Here is a 20,606-nt window from a genome sequence, read left to right on the forward strand (position 1 = left end):
GTATAAATGCCTTTGAGTCCACTTACTTTTCATGTTGTTCATAAAACGTTCATTGATGTGACCAATTTTTGTCCTTCCCTCAACACATTTTTACTGCTGACCCACTTGACCACTATCAGAAATAAAGAGAGCATTAGGCGGATTTATTTAAAGTTTTTGTAGCATCCCTTCCTGTGGGAGCTTTCATTGGAATCGTTAAACTTTTCATTCTTCTTTACTTTGTGCTTTTTTTTTGTTGAGCTAGGCCACTGAAGTTAAAATCTGAAATTGAAATAACTTGTATAATATATATATATATATATTTATATATATTATACAAGTTAAACATATGTCCAGTCAGTTGAGCATAAAAGGAAACTGAAGATATTTCTTGAGATAGCCAAGATAGAATGCACGATTTCAGTGGCTAATGCTAAATCTCAGAAATCTAAAGTGCCAGTGGAACTGATGTTCTTGGCCAACACAATGTATAATACACCCTCTGTCCAAAAAGAAACCACACTTTTGATAGAAAATAAAACACAGGCCAATTATATTTATTCAAATAATTTATTTCAATCAATATACTCTCCCCCAGCTTCGATACAGCATTTGGCACATTCTATTAATTCGTTAAATGAGTTTTTTATATTGGTTTTTGGGATACTGTTGAGGGTTGTGGTTACTGCTGCTTGAACATTTTCAGTGGTGTCATATCGCTTTCCTTTCATCGGCAAATGAAATCGGGGGCACTAAATCAGGTGAATACGGCTAGTGATCCAACACACAAACTTGGTTTTTGCTCAAAAACTGTCTCACAATGTTCAAATGATGAGATGGTGCATTATCGTGCAAAAGTGACCAGCTCCCTGCATCACGATATTCATGCCATATGAGATGGATTCTCTCTATCAATTGCTTCAAAACTTCAAGGTAAAACTCACCATTCACTGTTTGGCCAGGCAGAATGAATCCTTTGTGGATAATGCCCTTGAAATCGTAGAAATAAATCAGCATTGTCTTTACTTTTGACTTCTCCGAGCGACTTTTTTTTGGATGCCCCTCTTCTGGTGGTCTCCTCAGCATTCTGGCACTTTGTTTCAGGCTCATACTCAAAACACCACGTTTTGTCATTGGTAATGATCGTTTCAAGGACATTTGAGTCCTTACGAGGTGGTTTTACGAGGTACTTTTGGTATTCAATTCGATACATTTTTTGGTCATCGGTCAACTTGTGGGGAACAAATTGCGAATTCAATTTATGAAGGCCAAAACTCCCGGTCAAAATGTTGTGCACAGTTGATTTTGGAATCCCCAATTCATCTTCAATCAATTTCATGAACGATTTTGGGTTTTCTTTGATGAAATCATGCACATTTTGGATGTTAACTTCGCTCAGTCCAGTTTTTTGATGGCCCGGTTTTTCGTCGTCCTCAAACGTCTCACGCCCACTTTGAAATCGCTTAAACCACTTGTAAACTTGAGTACTAGATAAGCATTCATCACCATATGCTTTTTGAAGCATTTGATACGTTTCGGTAAAACTTTTACCAAGTTTAGGACAAAGTCATTCGCAGTTCTCTGTTTGAAACTCATTTTCTGACTGTTTGTCAAAATACAATATCACTCTTGGCACTATAACTCAGCTTCTAATGAAACAGATGTCATAAACAGTTGACACAACACTAATGAAGTTTGCCACTTTCAACAACAAAAAGATACAACAGGTAGCACCACTAGTTTCTTCTGTTTTCGAAAAGTTTGATTTCTTTTTGGGCAGAAGGTGTATATCATACTTTGGTGAAATGAGTTTGTAGCAACCAAATCCCCTGCCTACTTTCGCAATGGTAGTAACCTTGCATATATCCCATCTGTTGTTAATGCCTATTGACTGGATTAAACTGTCTAGAAGGAAACTAATCCACATTCTTCAGAAGAAAGGCAAAACTTCTCAAGTACTAGGCACCACTAAGTGGCAGATCCATTTTGCCCAGTGTAGCTTAATGGAAGATTGTAGTTGCCAAAAACATGTTGAACTGTATTGTAAAAAGAGTGGATTTACTTTTCCTCCATTTCTTTCAGTAGTCATGTGGGTAATGCAACATCAAATTCTCTCCATGACAGACATCGCAGAAAGAATCTGACATTCAACCAGTTTACCATCTAGCAGCTGCTACATAGTATACTGGATTGAGTCTAATATCAATGATTCACAAGGCATCCACGTTGCTAGCAAATAATCTTGCCCACTATTTTCTTAAATGAGTCTGGAAGGAGTCTGAGTATTGGTATATTAAGAGGAGCATTGCATTGTCACTGTTTGAGCTGTTTTTCTTCCCAGCTTTGGAACATTTGTAGTATTGATAAGAATATTAGACATTTGTCTGTCTTGTGAATACTGTATAAGGCAGTACTTTGTGATACATAAGACCTTGTGATACATAGCAGTGGCATAAGACATAACAATTTTCATAAGACCTTGTGATACATAGCAGTGGCTTTAAACATTACTGCAGCATGCAGTTGATTGTGTTTTTAATTTCTTGACATTTTTCATTATTGTGTTATATATCATTTCAGACTTCAGCAAAGCCTTAGGAAGCTAAAGCCACTAGTAGAAATTTTATTTACTCTTATTTTTTGAATCTTTAAATTTAAATTCCCATCCCATCTTCCCATGCATGTTAGGCTCAATGGCTTGACCTTTATATATATGAAGGTAAATATAAACTTTTGTTTGCTTACATTTGGATAACCTGGCTTCTTGGTAGCCTAATTAATGCTTTGATGGGACAATTAATCCTGTCTCCAGACAGGATTAATTCAAAACTGGCCAACCAGTCAGAAGAATATATGCATTGTATTATGGCTATCAATTGCTTGTATTCTTCTGGCTGGGTGGCCAGTTTTGAAGGATGAAAAACTTGAGTTTCTGGAAGGGTAAACCCTGCCACTTCCATATGAGACTGGTTAATTCACCTTTAAATTAAAAATGCCAAGAAATTATATTTTTATTTAATCCTTTATTCAAGTATAAGAAAACAAAGTCTGCATGTAAAGTTTCTTCATGACTTGGTTACTCATATATCGAAGTTAATGACTTCACATTAATTGCCTTAGTATTTCATAATGCGAAGCACACATCATTTCAGATATGTATAATGCTATGCATTATACACATTATACAGGTGTACTTAGATTTTGCAAAGGCTTTTGATAGACTGCTACATGACAAGCTCTTAAATAAATTGAAACAGATGGGATTGGATAACAGACTTCTGAGTTGGATCAGTGACTGGCTATTGGATAGGGATCAGAAAATTGTATATTGGGGAGGGGGGTATCCCAAAAAAGAAAGGTCACTAGTGGTGCGCCACAGGAGTCAGTTTTGGGACCATTGTTGTTCAATTTGTTTGAACAACAATGATGCAGATGATGCAAAACTGGGGAGAGCAATGCAGAGTCAAGCAGATGTTATGGCCTTACAAGAGGACCTGAATAAATTGCATGAATGGGCAGATAAGTGGAACTATCAGTTCAATGTTGCAAAGTGTAAGGTTTTGAGATTTGGTAAGCAACGATGGGGTGCAAAGTACACACTTGTGGGGAAACTTTAACGGAAGTAGAAGAGATGAGCGAGAGATCTAGGAGTGATGGTGGACAAGGACCTGAAATTCAGGGGCCCACATTGGATAATGGCAATGATAAGGAGTACCCTGACATGCAAAAATAGAGAGATTATGATTCCATTCTATATATGGCCTTGATCAGGCATGATTAATTATTTGGATTATTGTGCACAGATTTGGTTGTGATGAGGAGATGTTGGAAAGGATCCAGATAAGATTCACAATGGTGGTCTTTGGAATGTGGAGTATAAGGACAGATTGAGAGAATGTAAGTTGTAGAGCCTCTGAATAGGAGGAAGATGGGGTGGGGATATGATTGAGACATATAAGCTAGTTGTTAGCTTATATGTCTTAAGCAGGAGTTGTTATTGATTCGACATGGAAGAGATTTTTCATAGAATGGGATGGGGGATAGAACAAGAGGCCATCTCTGGAAACTGTATAAGGAGGGTGTGAGGAGTAGGTTCTTTGCATGGAGAGTGGTTCATGAGTGGAATGTATTGCCTGGGTGTGTTGTGAATGTAGACAACTGAATCAGCTTAAGGCATGGTTGGATGAGCACTGTGTGCAATAGTGAGTACCTCCCACAATGAGTCTCTGACTCCATAGAGGAGGTCAAATGTTAATAATAATAATTATCATTATGGGAAGGGCCACGGCCCAGACCAGTTTCAACCTTTAATGAGTACTGTTAAAGTGCAGGGATACTTCAAAATCTCTGAGTGATCTATAAGATCACCCTAAATCTCACTGAGTGACCCAAAAGGATCACTCCTAAACTGAAAAAACTATCTTTGGTGGATCTGCTTAATGGCAAGTAAAAACCTACCAAGCAGAACTGCTCTACTCCCCAGGAAGCAAGCAAAGCTTAACGATGAACATTATTAAATGTTAGTTGGAGCCAGACCCAGAAGAGATAGCAAGGTTGAAGTAATGCAGAAGTCGTATATGTCCCATATACAAGTAGTGAAACACCTTATTATTAAAATACTCTGGATTAGAGCAAATTGTAGAAAGTTTTTTCACTTTTTTATAAATTAAATTAAAAATGCCAAGAAATTATATTCTTGTTTAATCCTTTATCCAAGTGTAAGCTGCATGTGAAGTTTCTTCACTACTAGTAGGCTACTTGTATATAGAAGTTAATGACTTCACATTAATTGACTTAGAATTCATTAGCTTCTATATAGAAGTAGCCTTGCATGAAGAAACTTACATGCAAACTTTGTTTGCTTATGCAATTAAACAAGAATATGTCTTGGCATTTTTAATTTAATTTATGACCAGGTAGAAACACTTTCTATAACTCGCCTTCTGTTGAAAAGCCCTGATAAATGTAATTCGCATTCTTTATGGATTTACACCCAGTCTTTCCTGCTGAAGAGCATCGAAACTGACTGATCTCTGAAGGCTCTTCATTACATTTTATTTTATTTATTTAAATATATTACTGTTTCATTCAGTAAATAAATCTTCATTTCCTTTTAGGTATACGTGCGTGACAATAATATCTATTATATACCCGAAGTCACTCTAACCCCAAATCCAATATCTTTAGTGTCAAATGGCAAAAAAGGAATAATATTTAATGGCATTCCAGACTGGGTATATGAAGGTAAATATAGTTCAATTTGATTTATTTCTAGAATTTATTCTAACTTACAGATAGAGTAATTTGTATTTTTTACTTCATTTGGCATTAAAGGAATTTATTAGTGTTAAAGCTTCTCTTTTAATATTCACCTTCTTTTTTACTTTGATAAAAACATTATATTCTTGTTTAATAGTGTAAGCAAACAAAGTTTGCATGTGAAGTTTCTTCACGACAAAGCTACTTGTATGTAGAAACTAATGACTTCTAAGGCAATTAATGTGAAGTCATTAGCTTCTATATACAAGTAGCCAGTAGTCAATTTTTACAATTGTGAGACCTGTTTTGTTGAGTCAATAGTGGAAATGTTATGTGATAGCTGAATAGATAAGTTGCTACATAAATTTTATACACTTCAGAATCAAACATATTTTTTTTAAACACATCAGAAGCCAGAGGCTTTCTAATATCCTTAGACGAAATTAGGAGGCCGTGAACTCTCTAAATATGTTTTAGAAATTGAGTTTCAATTTTAGTATTTTACTTATAGTTTAGTAATCTACTTACATTTTATTATTATTACCATCATCACAGATCTGATATCAGTATATAAGTTAACCTCAACTGTACAGTTATACACAAGGGAAAAATAGTTGAATATGCAATAGTTTCCTTCCTGCATAGACCACATAAATATACAGCCACCTCCAAATGGCTATACTGCAACTTTTGTAATGTGCAAACCAGCAGATGATTTATTTATTTATTAAGTTCTACAGCTGTGCTCTAAACCAGAAACCTTAAAATGTACTGCTCTACAAGACAGCATATTAGCATCATAACTTTGATGAGATATCAAACTTTGATATCTCATCAAAGTTTGTTATCAGATGGCATCAAACTTTGCTGATACACTATGTAGTAATCTTAAACATGTGCTTAATAAAATATATAGCAAAAAGTAATGAAAATGAAAATACCTACTCAGACCAGAGTCCATGGATAACACAAAAAATACTAATAACAACAGAAACTGGACATCTGATCAATGAGATGCTAAATAACATACATAAAGCTGCTACCCTTCTGAAACAGTAAAGCACCTATTGCTTGTGCATCTAAATCCTCCAAACAGTTCATAAGCAATTTTAAATAGCACTTTATGAATTCCATCCAAAAACAGCAGGAAACAATCTACTTCCACACAGAGTAATATTCTCTACCAGACCAAGACTATGTGCAAACCACACAATGTAGTTTCTAGTAGTAGCAAAGAAAAAACTTTCTCTCACAATTCATCAGAGGACCAGGTGTAGATATATACATAATCAGACCCAAAGATATGAAAAGACACTCAACTAGTAATATTCCATTACTCTAAAACTGTTACATAAAATCTTCCAATTGGGATGTATATTTGACACACTAAACACTGCATTATCACTCCCATACTTTATCTTGAAAAAAAGAAATATAAGTAACTATGGGCCCATTGCTACTTTATCTGTGATCAACCATTTTGGGCATCGTACATCATAAACCTGCATATATAGAAAAATTGTACATCATTCCAAAAATGCAATAAGGTTTTCAAAAGAATAAAGGAATAACAACATGCATGGAAGATTTTATAGACATAATAAACTCTGCACCAGATAAAAACAGAATAGTATTAGTTTTTTAATTGACTTATCACAAAATCATGCTGGACAAGCTAAGCCCACCAGAATTGGTGCACCTCTACTCTCTATTTATCATATACATTTAAAAAAAAAAGCACATCACATACATAGAATCATCCCACAGTAGATGTTGAAAGTTTTTCCACTTGGTTATACTACAAATTAAAGATGCCAAGAAATTATATTCTTGGATTAATCATTTATCCAAGTGTAATTTGTGCATGAAGTAACTTCACGACTGGGTAACCTGTATATAGAGGTTAATGACTTCACATCAATTGCTTTAATATCCCATAATGCTATGCATTATGGGAAGGATCACTACCCAGACCAGTTTCAACCTTTATTGAGGTCTCATCAGTGGGAGCCATATGCAGAAGTAATGGCAAGGTTGAAGTAATGCAGAAGTCATATTTCCATATACAAGTAGCCAAAAGGTGTCACATCTTATTACTAAAATACTTTGGATTAGAGATAGATGTTGAAAGCAAACAAAGACTTCTGGGTCTGGCTCCCAGACCTGGTGAGACCTCAATAAAGGTCAAAACCAGTCTGGGTACTGACCCTTCCCATAATGCATAGCATTATACATGTCTGTAAGGATATGTGCTTTGCATTATGAGATACTAAGGCAAGTGATGTGAAGTCATTAACCTCTGTATATGAGTTGCCCAGTCACGAAGTTACTTCACTTGCCTCAAATTGCCTATAATTTCTTGGCTGGCTTGCCTAGAGGCAGAATGAAAAACTCTATAATAAATCTAATTTAAAACTCTAGGCAAGCCAGACAAGAAACCAAATCATTTTACAGTAAAAATTTACAGGTTGAAACCAAAAATAGCTCATGTGGATATGTTATCTGTGTCCTGAATCCTAACTTTTATTAAATGCCATCCAGCCAGAGACAAATTATTGTAATATATCATTTCAACACACTCTTTCTTGTAAAGGTTTTCAAAAACCAAATTTTAGAAAAATCTCTTCAGCTACACCCTGAAAATGTACCATTTTGTGGCATTGGTGCATTGGATGCATTATTACACGGTATTGTATGTATCATACTCCAAATTACTTCTGAAAAAGTGTTTTTCAGAACTTAGATATATTACAAAAAAAACAAGATAAAAATCACAAAAAAATATGAAAAATAGATCAAAAATACACAAAAATCTTTAAAATAACAATTTTTCACCTAAAAATCCTTTCACATTCACCTCACAAGTATTCATGGTTTCAGTGTAATCGTTAATGACATATACCACTAATTATGTACATCAAAATTAGAGCTGATATTTCTGACACTAGAATAATATAGTAGTATAACCTCAAGTAGCATTCTCAGCAACTACTGTTGACCTCATCATCATTGCCCAATAATCAATGCCTGTTATTGGTGTGTGTGATGAAGTTTTCATGGTTTTCTGACATTCCCTTTTGTCCATTGCCAGGTGTTTGACACTTGCAAACTCTCCACACCACTCCTTTACATCATCTACCTGCTCTTGCCTGTTCTCTTCTCTTTATGCCATTCATTCTTCTGAACATCAAGGTTTCATTTTTCTGCTGCCATCAATCCTGTGATATGTTTCCTTCTAATTATTTTCTGCATTAGATTTATTTTCAAATGCCACAATATTCACCTCACAGAGACTTTGACCATTACCCATGTCTCACATTCATTGCATTAAGGCTCACTGCTATATTTTTTTATATCTTATTCATTGCCTGTAGGTTTATTTTCACTTTTGTTATTCAAGATGGCCAGCCTGACTGGCCAAGTGGTTAGCATATCTGCTCTCCAGTCAAAAGACTGTGGGTTCGAATTCCACAGTGGGCATGGATGTTTGTGATTGTCTTTGGAAATACTAGTGGTGGTGGTCGGCGGTAGATGGCTTTGGTATAGTTGCAGTCAGTTGGTGGATTGAGTGGTGAAGACAGAGTTGTAGAGCAGGTGTCCTCCCTCGATGAGTCTTCGGACTCCCTGGAGGTGTCTAATAATAATAATAAAGATTTTATCTCCTTTTAATTGTCTAAATCATGAGGCGAAGCTCCTAACCTCTTCTAGCTCACATTCATTGACCCCTGCAATCCATTGACATTGTCAATAGATTGCAGGGGGGGGGGGTATTCAGTTGTTTTCAGATGATGGAAGCTGGGAAGGATTATTAGTAATAAATGTAAAGTCTTGATGTTTGGGATACATTATTGGGAGGCTGCATACTGTTGGAGGAACTGTACTGGAGGAAAAGAGGTGTGGAGATAACGATTGATAGAGACTTGAAATCCAGAGAACATATTGCAAATGTGGTGAAGGTAACCTAAAGGATTGCTGCAGTACCGGACAAAAAAAATGCTAATTTCATTGTGTAAAGCCCTGATCAGACCATATCTCAAGTTTTTTTCACTTTATAAATTAAATTAAAACTCCAAGAAATTACATTTTTGCTTAATCCTTTATCAAATGTGTAAGTAAACAAAGTTTGCACATGAAGATTCTTAACAACTAGGCTACTTGTATATAGAAGCTAATGACTTCATATTAATTGCCTTAGTAGCCTATATGTATTTTGCATTATGGAATACTAAGGCAATTGGTATCAAGCCATAAGCTTCTCCATACAAGTACTTGTTAAGAAACTTCATGTGCAAACTTTGTTGACTTACATTTTGTATAAAGGATTACACAAGAGTATAATTTATTGGTATTTTTTATTTAAAGAGATAGCTAATTCTCAGGGAGAAGTAGCTGTTTCCTTACTTTCCTGCATCTGCCATTATTAGTATATGTCTGTTAACCTCTGTTTGTATCCCTCGTGTTCCAAACCAGTCCAGATCGTCAACTTCTATATGAAGAATTTTGATGGACTACATTATCTCTCTGAAATCCTGCTTTTTTCTTTCTTAACAGCACATTGGTCTCACAGAAAATAAAGCTAAAACTTCACTCATCTTATATAGTATATCTGTTCTTCATTACTATATTTATAATATAAAACCTGAATTAAAAATAGTGATCCTAATATGGATGCTAAAATTAAAAATGCTGAAATTAGGAATTTATGGTTAAATGAATTTGGTTAACATTAATAATTGCTTTATTTCAGAGGAAATACTCTCTACTAATAATGCCATCTGGTGGTCCAAAGATGGGAACAAACTGTGTTATGGGTCATTCAATGATAGTGAAGTTGATATCATGTCGTTTCCTTGGTATGGCTCCTATGTGGATACTTCAAATGTTTATCCAAAAATAATTAACTTGAGATATCCAAAGGTATAAACACAGATGCATAGATTTTAGGGAATAATGATTATTATAATATGTTATAGGTTTCCAATATATATATATATATATTAATGTTTTTTCTGTGGTTAGTCTGTATTTTTAATAATTATGCATTTTTATACTTTCAAGAGGTAATTTACACTCTATATCCCAATGTTATTAGTATCTTCAATAGGTGTTATATAAGTTAGAGGCTTAAAACTTAATCATACTGCATATGTGCACAGTGAAGGATGTAGTTGAGATGGTTAATGAGCAGTTCATAAAGGTCTTTCATCCTTGAGATTGTAATGTCATGGAGAGGTGGATGATGAGGAGGAGAGACTGACTATGAGTGAGGAAGAGGTGTATGGGGAATTAAGAAAAATTGATATTAATAAGGAATGTGCCAGGGAGTTGACATCTTCCTTGGCATATTTATTTATTATATATAAGTCTTAAAGTGGGTCAAATTCCAAAGGAGTGGAAAGAAGGCAAGATTGAACTGCTCCATAAAGGAGGTGACAGAATTTAAGCATCAAATTATAGGTCAATCTGTATGTCAAGTGTCATAGTTAGTGTTGGAAAGACTGGTGAGAATCAGAATCCAGAATTGGATTCAATTCTGGATCAATGGTATATTTTTCATGAACATCATGGATTTGCTAAAGGGAGATCATGTTTTAGTAATCTACTTATTACAATAAAGTGACAGCTGCATTGGATGAGAAAGAGAGAGAGAGAGAGAGATGAATACACAGTAATAAACTTAGACTTTGCAGAGTCTTTTGATAGATTACCATGTGATAAGTTGATAGTCAAACTAGAGCAGATAGGATTGGATATTAGACTAGTGCATTGTATTGGAGATTGGCTGTCTGATAGGTACCGACAAGTTTTGTATGGGTAGCAGTATCTCAGAAGAGGTAGTCACTATTGGTGTGACTCGGGGGGGGGGGTCTGTTTGAGGGCCATTGCTGTTTAAACTGTATATTAATGATATTGGGGAAGTTTTGAATGGGGAATACAGCTCTTTGCAGATGATGCAAAGTTGGGATGAACTATGAGGAGTAGAGCAGATGATTTGGCCTTACAAGAAGATTTGAATAGACTGAATGAATGGAATGGGCATAGGAGTGGGGATGCCAGTTCAATGTTTACTCTTGGCAGGGATATATTGTTGGAGGAAATAGATCTTTGGGTGATGGTGGATAAGGATCTAAAATTTAGAGAACATATTGCCAAAATTGTGAGGTCAACACAACAAATTCTGGCAATGATGCGATATACACTGACTTATAGAAGTAAGGAGATTCTGGTTCCATTGTATAAGGCGCTGATTAGGCCATATATGGACTATTATGTACAGATTTGGTCACCTGGCTTTCAAAAGGATAGAGCTGTTCGAGAGGGTGTAGGATGATTGACCATAAAAGTTTCTGATCTCTGGAATGTTGAATATAATGAAAGTTGAGACAATGCAATTTGCAGAGTCTAGTGGAAAGAAGGAAGAGGTGTGATATGATAGAGACATACAAGTTGGTAAAGGGTTGTTATAGGATTAACAGTGAAGAGGTTTTTCATAAAAAAAAATGATCTGAGATTGGGGGGGAGAAGAAGAGATCATATAAGGAGGGTGTCAACAAGGGAGTGAGAAGCACTTTTTTTGCATAGAGTGTTGTGAATGATTGGAATGCATTGCCTGAGAGCATGGTGTCTGCAGACAATTTGAATGTGTTGAAGGCATGGTATGATGAGCTGTGTGTATGACAAAAGGGACCTCCTAGATGAGTTTGTGATCCCATGTCTTAGGATAATAATCATGTTGGAGGCTTAATGGATTGTATACAGCACTCGGAAAGGATTAAAACAGAATTTAATACTTCCTATATTTCGTCTCAGTCACTGAGACAAAATATAGGGATTACAAAAAAACTAATGTAACATATACACAAATACCACACAATATTAAGCACAACTACATGGGTGACTCTAAAGTCCTATCTAGGTAGAGTGCCCTCTGAGGGCAGTTATAGGTGGCCTGGAATGTAAGGTGGGATCTCTGATAAGTGTTTCCCAAATTTTAGGAAGCTTAATGCAACCATATTTATTAAGATTTGGTTGATTTCTGAGAGCTGCTGCTGATTCTAAAAGTAGTCTCTTTTTTTTTAATTTGCTGTGGTGGAGCATGTTGGTTTTTTTCCATGAGATCCTGTGTGTTGTATCCAAGACATGGTCAGCCAGGCGTGACTGACCATAGTCATGATTGCAGATGTATGACTTGTGTTCCTCCAGATGGATGGTTGCTGATCTGCCTGTCTGTCCAAAGTACGCCAGCTTACAGGAACAGGGTACTTTATAAACTCCAGGTACTGAGAGAGGAGGGAGCTGATCTTTTATGGAATGGATAAGGGTAGCAAGTTTGCGGTGGGACTTAAATGCTGTGTATAGGTTGTACTTTTTTAAAATCTTGACTATTTTTTCCGATGTGCCATGGATGTAGGGTATAGTGATGGCATTTCTAAACTCTTTCTGAAGAGAAGACCCAGGAATGGGGAGAGGGAACTGATTATTTTTGTAATACTGGTCTTCTTTTCAGAAAGAGTTTAGAAATGCCATCACTATACCCTACATCCATGGCACATCGGGAAAAATAGCCAAGATTTTAAAAAAGTACAACCTACACACAGCTTTTAAGCCCCACCGCAAACTTGCTACCCTTATCCATTCTACAAAAGATCAGCTCCCTCCTCTCTCAGTGCCTGAAGTTTATAAAGTAGCCTGTTCCTGTAAGCTGGCGTACTTTGGACAGATCAGCAATCATCCACCTGGAGGAACACAAGTCATACATGAAACAAAAATCCAATCCATGGCCTGGCTGACCATGTCTTGGATACAACCCACAGGATCTCATGGGAAAAAAACACCATGCTTAACCACAGCAAATTCAAAAAAGAGAGACTATTTTTAGAATTCAGCAGCAGCTCTCCGAAATCAACCAAATCTTAATAAATATGGTTGCATTAAACCTCCTAAGATTTGGTAACATTTATCATCAGAGATCCCACCTTACATTCCAGGCCACCTACAATCGCCCTTAGAGGATGCTCTACCTAGATAGGACTTTAGAGTCACCTGGTTTGGCTTAGTATTGTGTGGTATTTGTGTATATATTACATTAGTTTTTGTGTAATCTGTGAAGCTGTCTCAGTGACTGAGACGAAATATAGGAAGTATTAAATTCTGTTTTTAATCCTTTCTGAGTGCTGTATACAATGCATTAAGCCTCTACACAAGGATAATAATAATAACAATAATATATTGATTATTTAAATTATGGGGATATTTAATCCCACATTATTTCAAAGCTGAATAAGAAACTCTAAGATAGAAATCAAAGAGTTTCATGCCGAATATAGCAAACTATAAAGGTTCGGCGAGTCCAAGCGTAAGCAAATACCTGGGATTATGCTTGGACTCACCAAATTTTTATAGTTTGCTATATTCGGCATGAAACACTTTGATTTCTATCTTAGAGTTTCTTATTCGGCTTTGAAATAATGTGGGATTAAATATCCCCTTAATTTAAATAATTTTTACATTGCTGAAGTGAAGCCTTTTGGCTCTTTATTTCATTAATAATATATTGATCCCACAAACAAGAGGTTGATGAACCTATAAGTACATCAGTGCCATGTGTAGGGTGCAGATGAGGATTCAGAATGAAGAAGTTTATTGACATTTTTCTTGAAGAGTTGCTGGTTGCATTTGTTATGGAATGCTTCATATGGAAGGTTGTTCCACAGGACAGAGAGAATAAAAGAGGAAGAAGAGAGGTGAGTGTATTGCAGTTGCATTGATAAAGGATGCTATTCAGCTGCTGCTCTTGTTTTAACAACAAACCCCAGAAGAAAAAGTTAACGAACAATGACTGCTAGCTTGATGAAGCAACTGCCATGGAAGTACCCATAGGACAGACACAGAACTGAAGCAATGCATCTGTGAGATAGAGGGCAAAATGAGTCTGTAAGGGAATGATCATCTGTGAGTTGAATTGATCTCCTACAAAATGCACATTATTAGGGAGGTTTTAGGTGCACCATCTCTAACATTACAGCAACCACAATACTCAAGAAAGGGGTAGATTCGGGATTGGCATTTTTTGATATCTGGCCGTCGAACTTCCTATCTACAAAATACCAGCATTCCTAGCTATCAGTTTTTTCTGGCATAATCCACCCAATATAATATGCCAATGGATATCTCATTACACCAAAGTGCTTAACTTTATGCTTTACTAATATTGAACTGACAATCCTCTCACATGCCCAGAATTCAAACTATTCAAATCATTCTGCAAGTGTTGCATGTTGGTCATATTACTGATTAACCTGCTTATCTTTGCATCATCAGCAAACAGTTGTATGTCATCAGTTAAATTCTTCTCATTGTCATTAATGTAAAAGATTAAACTGAAAGAAAATGAGATTGAGTTTGCAAGATTCAAGGTGACTGCTAATCATCTTAAATGGTCACTTTCCCTGATTGGAAGCAGAATGTCTACCCTGCTTATGGATACATCTTCTGATACTAATTCCATACTGGTACTCTCTAACCCCTAGCTCCTCCATGACATGCTGTTTCAGGTGCAAGAGAACTGGATTTACTACCTTCATCAGAGGCATTCCTTTGACAAAGTTGTTTAATCTAAATCTCAGCCCTGACAAGGTTCCAAAACAAGGTAAGATAAACCATATTTCTTCTTCTTGTTAAATTCTTCTCCATTTCTGTTGGACATTGTTTTCATATTTCTTTATTTCTCTCTGTGTACAAAACAAGGCACGAGATATACCACAGAATCACACACTGTGTATTTTCTGTAAGAAAACTAAAGGCAGGGGACAATAAGTTCCACGTTATTATTATTATTAACGTCTGACCACCATCAAGTCAGAGACTCTTCGTGGGTAGTATACACTATCACACATAAATCTCATCCAACCATGCCTTAAACTAATTCAATGTGTCTACACTCCATAACAATCCCTTCTCCATGCAAAGAGCCTTCTCCTCACTCCTTTGCTTATATCCTCCTTATACAATTTCCAGGAATGGCCTTTTTGTCCTACCTTCTCTCCCATTCTCTGAAAAATTTCTTCCATGTCAACCTCATAGCAACCCCCTGACTAACTTATGTCTCAATCATATTCCCTTTCCCCTCCTCATCCTGTTCATGAAGCTTTGCAATTTACATTCTTTCTGGCTTCAATCCCACATTCCAAAGACCACTGACTACCTTTGTGAATCTTCTATTTAATCCTTCCTAACATATCCTTGTCATCATGAAAACCTGAAGACTAAATCTATGCATAATAATCCATACACGACCTTATACAATGGAATCATAACCTCTTTATTTCTGCATGTCCAGGTCCTCCACATCATTACCATTATCCAATGTGATGACTTCACACAACTTGTGCAGTGTGGTCCTTGAATTTCAGGTCTTTGTCCACCACCACTACTGGTAGATCTGTCATCTCTTGTACATCCTTTAAAGTTTCCCCACGAAGTGTATACTTTGCATCCCATCGAGGCTTACTACATTTCAAAATCTTACAGTTTGCAAACTTGAACTGACAGTTTTATACTCTTGCCCACTCATAAAATCTATTGAAGTTTACCTGTAAGGTCACAACATCTTTCTGGCTCTGAATTGCTCTCCCCAGTTTTGCATCATCTGAAAACAGTTGCATATCACCAGTTAAATTAATCCCAATGATTAATATACAAACTGAATTGCACCAATACAGATCCCTGCAGCACACTGCTAGTGGATTTCCTCTTTCAGGATACTGAGCCCCCCATATACAAATTTCTAATACCTATATGACAGCCAGTCACAGATCCAACTCACTAGTCTATTATCCAATCCCATTTCTTAATTTTATATGCATCTTCCTTGTCCAATACATTTGTCACCTTGTTCTAGTGCATAAGTAAGTCAGTAAAACATGATCTCCCTTTAACAAATCTATGCTGACAATCACAGAAAATGCTATTTTCACCAACCCATTTCTGTATCCTGGTTCTCACTAATCTCTAAAATACCTTAAGCACAATCAGGATATACAGATTGACCTATGATTTGTAGCCACAACCTTATCAAAACCTTTATGCAGCAGAACAATTTTACCTTCTTTCCACTCTCTTAGGACCTGTTCTGTTCTAAGACTACTATTAACCTCCCAACCGGCTAGGATGTCTATAGGCAGGCAGCTAAATTTGGATCCGATTAGATCACTGTTAAAAGAACATGGATAAGAAGTGCAATTTGGCCATCATGTCCTTTAGAAGGAATGATAATCCCTCACGCTGAAGAGAGCAACACTTAATTTGATTATCTCATGTTCATACCTGCATCTCAGTTGCCTATATGTAACAAGAAACGCCTTTTCTTGTTCTATGCTGAGTAACTGGATCTTAGTTATATTGGATAGACTAAAAATATAGAAATTATTTTTATTTTTGTTTTCTCTTTTTATTGTACAATACAATTTTAATGCCTGGATAAAATAAAGATCCTTGCATAGTTTCTTCGCTTAAATATTGCCTTACCTTGGAGGACCAATTTTATTTTTAACTTTTTTGCACTAATTTTACTCAACAAAACATTTTCTTTGTTCTCAAAGAAATTAATTCATGATAATTATTTGAAATATTATTTAAAAAAAAAACTGCTGCCGATTTTACAGATTATGTTATTTTTGTTCAAAATCATATTTCGAAGAATACTTCACAGATTTCCCGAAGAACACGTTTGGACGACTTTGCTTTATAAGGAATAACATGAAATTCTTTAATCATATGTGTAGTATGTGTAGCTCAGGAAAAGTGGCATTTACACTCCTCAGCGATGAACAGTCCGAAGAAAGAGCCTTACGAGTTCAATTCTAGTCGCCGACTAGAGGAATTTTTTTTTGCCGGCCTGGTTGGCCGAGTGGATAGTGTATCCACTCTCCACCCAAAAGGCTGTGGGTTCGTATCCTGCTGTGGGCATGGATGTTTGTGATTGTCTGTGAAAATAGTGGTGGTGGTCGTCGGCGGTAGATGGCATTGGTGTAGATGATGAAAGTAGTTGCAGTTAGTGGAGTGGTGAAGACAGAGAATTGTAGAGTAGGTGCCCTCCCTCGATGAGTCTTTGGACTCCCTGGAGGTGTTATATAATAATATCACTACATTTTTTTCTTTCCATCATAATCTACTGTTCTTTGCACTTTCAACTTCTTGGTTTCCCTGTATAATTGGTGATTACAAAATGAAATTAACAATTATGGTTTAAATTGATATGTATATATTTTCTGCTAGTTTAGATATTATGCTCCAATTTTAAAGTAAGTGATACTTTTGCTTATATTCTATTATTCAAAATAAGTAAATGCACATGCATCAAATGTGAAATTTAATTTCCATATTTTTACAGTAGAATCGAACTTTATTTTGCCTTTTATAGTTTAACCTGCCCACCTCCTGCTGAATCACTATCACACACCCGAAAATTGTTATATAATGTCGTGATGTTCTCTTTTTCAATGTTCGAATCCGCCATCTTGTTATAAGTCACTTTCATAAAAAAAGAAACAACTAATTGTGAATTGGTCACCAATCCAAGGTAGAGAACTTTCTATTATACTGCGCCACTCTATCCTTAGATTAGTCTATATAAAATAGCAGGATCAATTCACAGATAGTTAGTTAGCAGTCTCCTCATTCATTCTGGGCGAAGTATTTGTTTTCCACTTGGGATTCCCACAAGATTCGAATTTTTATGAACGGTGCAATAAAAAGGAATTCAGGCAAACACAATACCTAGATTAACAAAATAAAACATTTAATATAAGCTATATAATACATACATAAATTCTACTTCTAGTTTCAAACAATAGGATCAAGTTAAACATTAGGTCAAGTCAATCACATTAGTTGAATCTTCCAAACCTTCACATACACTTTCTCAGTTTCTGAGTCACAAAGTTCCTACACTTAATTAATTATAATAGAACTTCCTATCTAAGTGGTCATACACACAATTCTCAGCTATGCTATACGCTTAAAGAACACTGCAGGCACTAATTGCTGTAAATATCTTTCAAACAATTTTTATTTTCAGTTCTCAATCTCAAAGAATTTCCACAGTTAAAGTTAGGTTAAGCGTAGCATAACTAACATTCAATTCTTCATGCATTGAAATAAATGAATACGACAGTCCTTACCAGAAACAGTTCCTAGTACATCAATTATGTTGTGAATTACTTTCAAATATATCTATTATACTTAAGAACACATTTATAAGACTTCTCCACAGTTATAACTAAAGCACTTCACAACTCTAGATATCATCTGTAGGGTACTTTAATTATCCTTGTTACCATTCATTAGACAATTAAACAATGTGCAGTTCTCCTTAGGGCGATTTAGAATTAAGTCGCAATTCTAGACTAACTTGATTTAATCAGAATTCTTCACTGAATGTCCAGTTTCTTTATATCATCCGATTGCGGCATTAAATTCCTTTTATTATTACTGCTGACTTCACCTTCAGCTAACTATAAGATTCACTTCATCTTTGCTCGCTTATAAATATTATTCCTTTTAACTTCTGCCCTTGAGAACTGTTCATTTACTTCCACCTCTCTAGTTTATACCCTTGCTTCCTTTCACTTCAAAATTTCCGTTCCAACTCTCTTTTCGTTACCTCTATATTTTTTCTTTATTATCCTTCTCCTAGCTCACGCTCTGTTCCACTTGTGCTCGCTTACTTCATGCGTTTCCATGACAACAAATAAACGTAAACATTTTCGTTAATGTTACACAAGGTTATACCACTACATTGAGTTAATAAAAACACAATAAATAGAATATTAGAGCTACTTAATTAACTCTTTCATTTCGTATACAGATAACCATAATAATATTTATGTTATAATATATATATATATATGTTACAATAATTTATACACATTATTGTTTAATTAATTAATAGCTGACTGAATTCAGAATAAATACTTAAATAATAATTCTTAAATAAGGATTAATAAGTAACTTTTATACAAGTGATGATTAATATATAACAAACAATGTTAAATGTGAATGAAAAGAAAACAAAATACACAACATAGTTTCATTCACAGTTTAACAATAACATAGGTGCAGTTTTTATTTAATTTGTTATTTTTCTGTAGCAATTGTTCCACATAACTTTAATTTTTCGATACAGAAACTAAGTGATGATTATTATAAATTAGCAAATTAGAAATTAGAAAAAAAAAATTATTTAATCAGGCCAATATTGAACACTTTAATTCAACGGCATTTAGTAAAAAAAAAAAAAAAAAAGCTGCAACCCTTTGCAGTTGTCTACCCAAGCTTAGTTGTCTCAATCAGAAAAATGACTGAATAGAAAGGTTGCGTTTTGTTTTTGATTGGAATTATGGCAGAAGCAACTATGAGGCAAATATATTGTGTGTTTATTTTCCAGTGCTTTGCCTATTTGTTGCAAAACGTGACTTCCTGGCAGGGAAAAAACATCATCTCAGTATGTGACTGTATAACTTTCAGCTGAAAAGACCTGATCAAGGTTCTCATAATACTACATCAATTTCAAATCCAGGTTTTTCTAACCAAAGAAAATTGTTGCAATCTCCAGACATCTGCTTCGGAGTCATATACTATGGACAACATATCTAATACCTGGGAAACCCATGTTTGCTGGCTGATTTGTTTGTTTTACATGGGGAAGAACTTTAATTTCTAAAACAGAATGAAACTGGGATAATTTTCTATTGTTTCAGAAATCTAATGATGACAGTTTTCACAGAGCAAAGTTTTTCTGGATGAGCTATGAAAGTCTCAAAAAACAAGAAATATGGCTACTTTTGGAATACAGAATAAAGAAAATATCATTATAATTATTATTAGTAGTAGTAAATATTTTACAAAATGTGGGATAAAGGGACTTTAATGTATGTATCAATTTATATCAGAAAACGTATTGTGTTATCAAAATGTAAACTCAATTCCATAATAATGATAATAAGAATAGTTACACAACAATAATATTATATTATATTATTCTCATTCACTCAGGAAGAATGAGATTAATTACTGTTATTACCAAATTTTTATTTCTAATAGGAAAGAAAGAAAAACAGTTACTATTAGAACATACAATTTTCCGAATACCTACAGAGTAATCATCAACAGAATATGCTCATGTTATCTCATAATACTCAAATTCTGTTTTCCATGAAATATCAATTTTTATCAATCAGAAAAACATGCTACAATTGAAACATAAACTATTTCACCAAAAAATAGGTATCAGAGAGTTGTGTATGGTGGAGCAATATCAAAGAGGGCAGAAAGTTACAAGTGGGGTTCCACAGGGCTCTCAGTACTGG

General features: G+C 35.2%; 1 protein-coding gene across 2 annotated transcripts in view; it reads left to right on the forward strand.

Annotated features, from left to right (window-relative positions):
• The window catches only part of LOC150101779 (dipeptidyl peptidase 4-like), a 576,437-nt gene that overhangs the window by 352,859 nt on the left and 202,972 nt on the right, over window positions 1–20,606 (forward strand). For both annotated transcript variants that reach the window (XM_090400235.1, XM_090400236.1), the window contains exons 8-9: window positions 5,097–5,223; window positions 9,986–10,155. In XM_090400235.1, the coding sequence (XP_090256361.1) occupies window positions 5,097–5,223; window positions 9,986–10,155 (297 nt within the window). The remainder of the gene's footprint in view (window positions 1–5,096; window positions 5,224–9,985; window positions 10,156–20,606) is intronic.

Source organism: Typopeltis vanoorti, chromosome 11, assembly GCF_054136105.1.
Source record: "Typopeltis vanoorti isolate ZY-2024b chromosome 11, IOZ_Tvanoo_1.0, whole genome shotgun sequence".
Lineage (NCBI taxonomy): Eukaryota > Metazoa > Arthropoda > Arachnida > Uropygi > Thelyphonidae > Typopeltis > Typopeltis vanoorti.